General features: G+C 58.3%; 1 protein-coding gene across 1 annotated transcript in view; it reads right to left on the bottom strand.

Annotated features, from left to right (window-relative positions):
• Positions 1–980: 980 nt before the first annotated feature.
• LAMC3 (laminin subunit gamma 3) overlaps positions 981–8653 on the bottom strand; it is a 56792-nt gene continuing 49119 nt past the window's right edge. The window contains exons 24-28 of the mRNA XM_026514199.4: positions 8486–8588; positions 5946–6145; positions 5230–5376; positions 5053–5152; positions 981–2454 (exon numbers count right to left, since the gene is read on the bottom strand). Coding sequence (XP_026369984.3) covers positions 2204–2454; positions 5053–5152; positions 5230–5376; positions 5946–6145; positions 8486–8588 — 801 coding nt within the window. The 3' untranslated portion in view covers positions 981–2203. The remainder of the gene's footprint in view (positions 2455–5052; positions 5153–5229; positions 5377–5945; positions 6146–8485; positions 8589–8653) is intronic.

The following is an 8653-nucleotide window of genomic DNA, read 5'->3' as shown; positions in this document are numbered from 1 at the left end:
CTGGCCTAAGCTGGGTCTGTCTCTCTTGAGAGAAGGTGGAATCAGGACAGTTTCAAGCTTGTCTCTGCGTTTGACCGAAGACATGGGGCTAGAGTGGGGGGGGGGGGGCGGGCATCCTCTTCCATCAAGCTCAGGAAGAGCAAAGAAAGCTGCTCTGTGGTGGGGTGGGGGGAAGCAAACATGGGTGGGGCGGTGGGCTGGGGAGAAGCAGAGGCAGAGGCCGAGGGAAGGGGCAGGAGGGAGGGGACAAGAGAGTCCCCGCCCCAGGCTGTCTGGAGGCTTGGCAGTCTTTCCCACCCCAGGATTCTAGGAGACACTCCCATGTCCTCCCAACGAACTCCCCTTTTTAATTCAAACCAACTTGAAAGGGGTTCAGACCATGTGGCCAAGAGCTTAGACTGCATGCGCTCCACAATCCATCCTACCCACACAGCCTGGGGTTCTGGAGTGATCTGTGCTGGCCAGGCCCCCACCCTGTGAACCCTGAGCTATTGCCTACCCTCCTGCCTGGAATGTTCCCTCTGTCTCCCCATCCTTTAAGGCCTGGCCCAAGCCCTCCTCCTCCTCCTCCTCATTGGTGTCCCTCCCTGAGCCTTTCTGTGCCGGGGGACACTTGATCGAGTTCACGGTGTCCTGCCTCAGTGTCTCCAGCCTGAACCAGAGGTCAGCTGAGGGCCCCTCGCGCTCCCCTAGGCTTTGCCTGACAAACCCCCTGGAGCGGAGGGAAGAGAGCAGGTGCCTGTGGTCGTCGGACCCCAGCCGAGCCCTCCCCACGGGAAGACCCTGGCAAAGCCAGTGAGCTCCGCTTTGGCCACCTTCCTGCTACTGCACATGGACCAACGTGGATCACTGAACAATCTTCCACCCATTCACCGGGTGCTGGGCGTGCGCACCCACATGCCAGGGTAGTGAGTCTACACCGACAGCCGGGGCCCTGCTGCCAACCAGCAGGAGAGGACCAAAGGCATGCCACCCAGCTAGCAAAGGGGTCCTTTATTTTCACATTAAACAGAACCAGTCCATGCTCCTGCCTGTCCCCCCTGCCTGCGGCAAGAAGAGCCATGGGAGGGGTGGTGGGCTCCTGAGGCACGATCCTGGTGCTGAGGGCCTGATGTTGGCGCAGAGAGGGCCCCGGGAACAGGGAGGAGCTCCGGGAGGAAATGCCAGGAATCCCGGGCAGAGGCTGGCGGGGGGCCTGGCCACAGGGGGACTCCCCAGCAGGACAGACTGGAGAGGCAGCCAGGACCCCACACCCAGCAGGGGCCTCCCCAGGGGCAGGTAGGGCCACAGGGCCTCAGGGCCAGTGTCAATCAGTCAAAGGCCGACTGGGGTCATGGGATCCCAAAGAGGAGCTCCCCCCAGGACCCTAGTCCCCCTGAGGCCCTTGAGGCCCAGCTTTCTGTTTAGGCCACAGGCTGAAAGGAGCACCGGGCCCAGGGCGGGTGATTCCCAGGATGCCCAGACCAAGCATTGCACGGAGCCAGTGATAACCGTGCAGGGGTGGGCTATCCCCTTGGTGGGCCGAGTAGGCTGCACCACGGCCCTAGAGGTCCCCAGGCCTCAGGTTCTCCTGCTGAGACCCCCCGAGACCGCTGCTGAGGACCTGGCACCTCTTGGCCTGCCTGGTCCCTCAGCTGTGCAGAGCGGGCGATGGCGGGTGTCCCGGAATGTCCTGCAGCAGGACAGGGGGCAGCTCTGGGGCTGGGGCCTCTGTCTTGCCAAACCCACCCCGGATCTCTGCAGGTGGTCCCTCCTCAGCCTCTCAGGCACCAGCTCTGCCTGGGTCCTTGCCTTCGAAACAAGCGTGAGGGCGACAACACCGCCCCCAGCATCCGGAGGGGGTGCGGCGCAGCCGAGGCACCGGAACCGGCGGGGACTGAGTGTAATGCGTACACGCGCAGAGAAACTTGCATACGCGTGTGCACTGTGCACACCGGCGTGTCCCCACAAGGTGTGCCTGTGTTAGGACACTGGGGCGTGCACTTCTGTGCATGGCATGGGAGTGCACGCCTGGGTGAACTGTGTGGTACACTCACGCTGGTGGGCATGGACAGGATGTGACCATGCACTCGGAAGGCTAGGTGGGTATTCCCCTGGGGTGGGTGCACAGCGGCAGGCTCTGTGGGTGTGCCTGCAGGGGTGCAGCTGTGGGGTGCATGGGCATGCCCCGGGCCAGGGCCACAGCGGGGGGCCTGGGCGGCCCTCACTGCCAGCTGGCACAGCTCTTGGGCAGGCTATGCAGAATGGCCTCCAGGTTCTCCTTGTCAGCACGGATCTCGGCGAGGTCATTCTCGAAGCTTTGGATCTGCAGCTCCTGCTGCTCGGACTCCTGCTCCAACAGCCTCAGTTTCCCCTGCAGGGTCCCTGGCGGGCTCAGTTGCAGCCTCAGGCGCTCCAGTGCCCTCTGGGTCTTGTTCAGGGCCCGGGCTGGGGCTTGATGGGTGTCCAGTGACCCTGCAGAGGGGCCCGGACAGCCTCAGCCTTGGCCAGCGCCCCTGCCGGCCCCAGAAGTCTGTTCAGCACCCCCCCATCCCTGAGACCCTTGCCAGCCCAAACCTTCCAGAAGTCTGACTGCCCACAATCCACTATGGAAGCAAGGGACGGAGAGGGCAGCATGCCTGGTCTGGGCACCCCACTGGGTCCACATGAAGACTCTGAAACTTTCCCCCTAGGCAGCAGTGGGCAACTGTTCATTTTTGTTGTTGGTATTATTGTTATTGATAAAAAGAACGCCCTGGGGACGCCTCAGTTAAGCGCCTGCCTTTGGCTCAGGTCATGATCTCAGGGTCCTGGGATCGAGCCCCACATCAGGCTCCGTGCTCAGCGGGGAGCCTGCTTCTCCCTCTCCTGCTCCCCCCATTTGTGTACTCTCTATCAAATAAATAAAATCTTCAAAAAAAAAAAAAAAAAAAGAACACCTTGTGTAGGTCCTGAGCCCATTTCCTAAAGCCATGTGTGCACACACGGTCCCCATGACTCCTGCAGGCTCCCACAAACGTGCTGATCCGCCGAGAGCACATGCTTACAGACACCCCCTGTGCCAAGAGGCGGACGGCCACTGGGGTAAAAAGAAGCATCTCTGGCATGAGAATGAGGGCTGGGGAAGCAGATGGGGCAGGAAGGGCTGCGGGCCCCGGTAAGCAGGCAGCGGGGGTCTCGTCCTGGCCCAGCACCGGTTAACTCCATTTCTTGGAGTTAAGTACTTCCCAAAGCCTCTCCAAGGGTAAAACAAGGAGGTGGGGCCCAGTGCTCACATGAGAACTTGGTGGTGGTGGTGGCGGTGGCATGGAATCCCCGGGCTGTCACCCCCACCTGGCCTTTGTCACCTTGTCATTTAAGGGTGACATTCAACAGGAAGACGAGGTTCAGCCAGGTGGGAGAACAGTGGGGATGGGGAAGTAAGCTCAAAATGGCTTCTAATCCCACAGGACCCCACTGTGCGCAGGGCTCCCCCGAGCCCCAAATTTCCTCGGCAACGAAGGTGGGGGTTGGAGGGCAGGCAGTGGCAGGAGCTGAGGGCGGGGGAGGTGAGCAGGAAAAGGCATCGGGGAGCTGAGCCCTGCTGGCCTGGGCAGATCCCGCTCCCAGCAAAGACCTCCAGCCACAGCAAAGTCAAAACTGCCTGGGCTTCGAGGAGACTCAGGTTCAGGTTGCAGCCACACTCCACCTGCCCAGCGGGGGCTCCCAGGCAGGGTCCCGCGGGGTGCGGTTCACGCCTGCACCCCCGAGTCAAGTGCAGCACGGGCACACATGAATAAATGACAGCCACAGCCACAGCAGTTTACCCTCGCAGAGCGCCTGCTCCGTGCCAGGCACTGTGGCCAGCGCTCTGAGTCCCTGACGTCGGGTACAGACCAGCGGCTACCAGTGGGCACCCCGCATCTGCTAGACCTGCGTGTGAACCTCAACTTCCCCACGGACTGGCCATGGGGCCCCGGGCACATCATTTAAACTCTCTCTGCCTCAGACTGCCTGTCTGCAAAATGGCAAGAGAATCCAGGTCCTTGCCTCCAGAGCAGAGAATTCTAGAACATGTGCACGCGTAGCTTGGCGTGGGCCTGGCGTGCGGACACAAGGCGGAACGTGGCGACTCTTCCCCTTATTAATAATAAGGGAAAATGTGTGCTGTTATGGAAGGTGACCCTGAGGACGTGACACTAAGTGGCAGACAGTCATAGAAGGACGGATACTGGGTGTGAGTCCACTGACGTGAGGCCCAGGAGGGTCAAGTTCACAGAGATCGAAGAGAAGATGGTGGTGCCAGGGGCTGGGGCAGTAGGGAGTTCACGTCCAATGGCTGTGGTGTTTCAGTTTGGGAAAATGAGAAGGCTCTAGAGACGGATGGTGGGGACGGCTGCCAACAATGTGAATGCACTTAATGCCACTCAAGAGTATGCTTAAAGATGGGTAAAATGGCCAATTCTGTATTATGAGTATTTTACCACGATTTTTAAAAATGCATGCCTACTCTCCCCCCACCGCGCTCCGAGGCCTCAGGCCCTGCTGGGTGCTCGCCCCTTCATCTGAAACGTCTCCATCCTTCCTCCTCCCTGAGGGCCGCTGTTCACGGACTCCCACCATGCAGCGTGGTGAGCACTTTCTAAATTACACCAGTGTTTACTCCCATTTTACAGATGAGGGAACTGAGGCTCAGAGAGGCAGAGTGGTTTTCCCAAGGTCTCACAGCCAAGGAAGAGAAAGCACCAGACTTAAATCGTGGCCTGATTCCAAACCAGCACCTGATTCTCGATGCCATCCTTGCTTCTGTGACATCCCCTCTCCTGCTCTGAAACTCTCAACCGCTCAGGGCCCATCTGCTCCTGTGGTCCCCGCAGGTGTTCTGTCTGCTGAGATTTCCCTGTCTCTCTCTCCGCGCCGGACTGGTGGCCCCAGAAGGCACACAGTGACTCGCTTTGGGACACCAGCCCCACCTCGCACGGGGCCTGGGGCTATTACAAATGCTTGTGGCTGGGGGCGAGGAGGAAACCTTCTCTAGAACTGGGCCTCACAGAAGCTCCTGGGGGTCCCCCAGGGACCCAGGGGTCTCCTTACCCAGCCCGGCGAGCAGCTCCAACAAGGCCTGGATGTCCTTCTCCAGGGAGGTGCGTGATTCCCGGATCTGCCACTCCAGGGCATTCAGCCCAGCACCCATCTGGAGGAGGGAAAGCTTGAACGGCTCCCTGCTGGCTCGGGGGCCAGGAGTCATGGGCGGGGGCTTGGCATGCATACCTGCTCAGCTTTCCCCAGCTCCTGTCTGCGGGCTTGTGAGGCCAGCACCTCCCGGGAGGCCTGTCGGAGCGTCGCCCGCGTCTGGCTGGAGAGCCGGCCTGCCCGGCGGTGCTCCTGCTTGCCCTTCCCGAGCAAGGCCTTGGCAAGCTGGGGGGTGGGCAGCAGTGGAGGGAGAAGGGGATGAATGGACTGAGTCTTTTCAGAGGTAAAGAGCGCTGACGGCCATAATGCCAAGCAGACAACAATTTGAGCCCCGACTCATTCATTCATTCCACAGACACGGACCAGACGCTGGCTAGATACACAGAGCCGGCGGGGCTGGAGAGACGCACATGGATTAGACTTTGGCCCCAGTTAAAAAACAAGAGCCTAGAAGTTTGGGGGGGTAAAGCCAAACAGACCTAGGTGAGAGTCCTGGTTACGTGACTCAAGTCACTAAACTGGGCTGGTCCTCGGGGTCCTCCCCTGTGACACCAGTGATAAGTGACACCAATTTCTTGAGGAATCAACAGGGTCACTTGCATGGCGCTCCAGGGCTCCGAGCCTGGGGCTCCCTGAGCCCTCAGTAAGTGTGGACCATTCAGCATGGTCTACACAGAAGGGGGCAGATCTGTAGGGACCACGATTCACCTACAGAAGGGGCAGTTCTTCTAGGACAGTCCTCCCCCGGGCCCAGAAGGCGGGGACGTCACTGCTGTCACACCGGTGGCCCTGACCTTAGCACTGTCCTTGGCCAGCATCTCGGCTTCCCTGCCCTTCTTCCGGGCACTGGAGGAGACAGACGCTGCGTTCCCCAGCATCCTCTCCGCCTGCTTGGTCTTCTTCGTCACGTCTGCGAGGAGCCTGCCGCTGACGATGCCTGCCTTCCTCCCCACCGTGGCCTGGTCCCTGGGCCGAGGAAACTGCCGCTTCATTTCTGCAAACCCAGGAGAGGCTGCGTCAGCAGGGCGGGCTCACCCCTCAAAGCCTGCCAGGCGGTCAGTCACTGCCTCAGGCCCGCAGACAACGTGAGAGGGGATTCTGGAGGCAGGAGATCTAAGTGTAACCTTCTGAAGCTTGTCTGGGAAACAGGTAACGCACAAGACATACTGTTCAGTGAATTTAAAGATTCATATTATATTATGGTGTTGACTCCAATCGCAAGATTGCGTGGTTGGCCAATGCCTGGGCCAGGGGTGGGAATGGAAGGGGAGCCACAGCACGGTGCCCAGCAAATCCATCCAGCTCTGTTTCTGTATATATACCCCTATTTCTAAAAGGGCTTTGAGGCAGCTTATAGTGATAAGTAGGTCAACAACTGGACCATTAAACTGAAACACCAAGGGCCATATGCAACTGGGGATGAGGAAGGGCAGAAGAGGAGTGGGACATGCCAGAAAATTAGGATAGTGATATTGCAGGCACTGAATGCTCTATTTACCTCTGAGCTTCCTAGCAGCCAAGACAAAAAGGGAAGTATTATGATTTGCATAGGTTTTATTACCTAATAAGAAGTAGCTTTCCTCTGTAAAGAGGAGAGTCCAGAGAAAATTCTAAGGGAAATCAGGAGTACTAATGATAGTCACGTTTTAAAATGAATCAAGCCTTCTAAGGCAGAATGTCACGTAATTTTCAAAGAAGATAATCGGGAAATTAGATCTACTTTGTTTCCTGTACACAAAACTGGTGTTTCTTAAAATGCACAGAGTCCGAACTCGATGGGGTATTACTAAACATCATGAGGAAACGTCAAGCTTAAATAAAGAGAACCAGGTTTCTTCATTGCAGGACTTCTCAGGACCTTTACTATTGTAAGGCATGCACCGTATGGCTTCAAGAGGGCACTATAGTAGCGACATTTCCTAAACTTATCTGAATACAAACACAACTCGTGGCAGAGCATGTCTTGGGCTAAGAGCCCCAGGGCCACACCCTGGGGAAAGCTGATCCATATTCGCTCAGTGAATTTTCCTTTCATTTTGAATACACACTGAGCACAGACGGACTGGTGGTGAGAGAGGGTGTCTCTGAAAAGGGGTAGGATTGGGGAAAAAAGCCTGGGGTTAGCGGTTTGAGACGAGTCCTTGTGTGGACCACGGTACTGCACCAGGAAGGCAAATTTCCACGCCACACATCCAATGGCGAGAAGGCAGTACCCTGTGAGCTAGTGAGCACCCGTTGCTGGAGGTAGGGAAGCAGAAGTGCGAGAGCCCCTGCCCGGTGAGGGGGTTGCAGCAAACGGCTTTAGCAACCCTGACAACTTTAATGTTCTAAAGTCCTAATATTCTACCGCTAGTATCACAGAATTTACATTCTCCTAAACACGACTCAGAGACAAGTGCTCGTGGCCACACCTTCCCATCGGAAGCCCCCTGGTTGGTGGGTGGCCAGGCCTTCCGACTGCAGAGAAACCCAGAGAACAGGAAGTGCTGACCAGCTCGCCCTCTGCCCCAGAGGGCAGGGGTCCGAGGCCAGAGCCACGTCTCTCAGCGGCAGTGGATGGAGTCGGGGAGGAAAGCCCCGGAGCCGAGGGGACCGCAGAGCCTCACTTCTGGCCTGAGTGAGACCCCAAGGGGCCTCTGGGGCTGCCTGTGTTCCTGCCCTGCCCGGGTCACTGGTGCAGAGCCACAGATAGGGGGTGAGGGGGCTTCTGTCTGGAGCAAAGAGGACATCACCGAAGCCTGTTCTAGGGGGGACACGGAGCTGGAGAATCCGAACACTGGACGGTTTCTATTCAGTGCACCTCTGACTCAGGGATAGTTACCAATCCCTTTCCTTGGTCTACACATCTATAAAATGGGACCGCTTAGCCTCATTTTCCTAAAGTCAAGGAGACCTGGACTGGCATCAACCCACACCCCTTTCTAAAGAGAAGTCTGTCTCCCTCCCTGTGGCCCCAGCTGAACCCTGGAGCGTGGCAGCCCTTTGTACCAGGTGACAGGACCCCCGTCAGAACAGACTAGACCAAGGATGGACGGCCGAGGGCATCAGATTCTCTTCCCATCTCCCCTTGACGGGTTGTGCATATGGTCCGATGACTGACAGCCACGTGGGCGAGACACCCGTGAGTGGTGTGTGACGGAGAGAAGCGGCTGTGGGAGAGGTCCTGGCTGGGGGTGGGGGGTGGGGAAAGGGCTTCTCGGCTTATGCCCCCACATCTGGACTTCTGTCCCCTTCTTGTCCCCAGGGCCAAGCTGGCCTGGCTGAGGCGGAGTATGGATGGCTGTCACGGGCATTTGTGCGTCAAGAAGCCTTGGGCTTAGCAAGGCCTGTGTACCTTCCAGGTCGGCCAGCAGGGTCCTGGCTCCCGTGACAGTCACTGTGGCAGCCTGGACGGAGGAGGAAGCCCGGGTCAGGGCGGCTCTGGCCTCCTGGCGTAGCTGGAGAGAGAAGAGGAAGGCTGGGCGGGGGGTGCTGCAGGCGGGAGACACTGGACGGATGGGAA

Source organism: Ursus arctos, unplaced genomic scaffold (genome assembly GCF_023065955.2).
Source record: "Ursus arctos isolate Adak ecotype North America unplaced genomic scaffold, UrsArc2.0 scaffold_18, whole genome shotgun sequence".
NCBI classification, from domain to species: domain Eukaryota; kingdom Metazoa; phylum Chordata; class Mammalia; order Carnivora; family Ursidae; genus Ursus; species Ursus arctos.
This window is presented reverse-complemented; position numbering and strand designations above follow the sequence as displayed.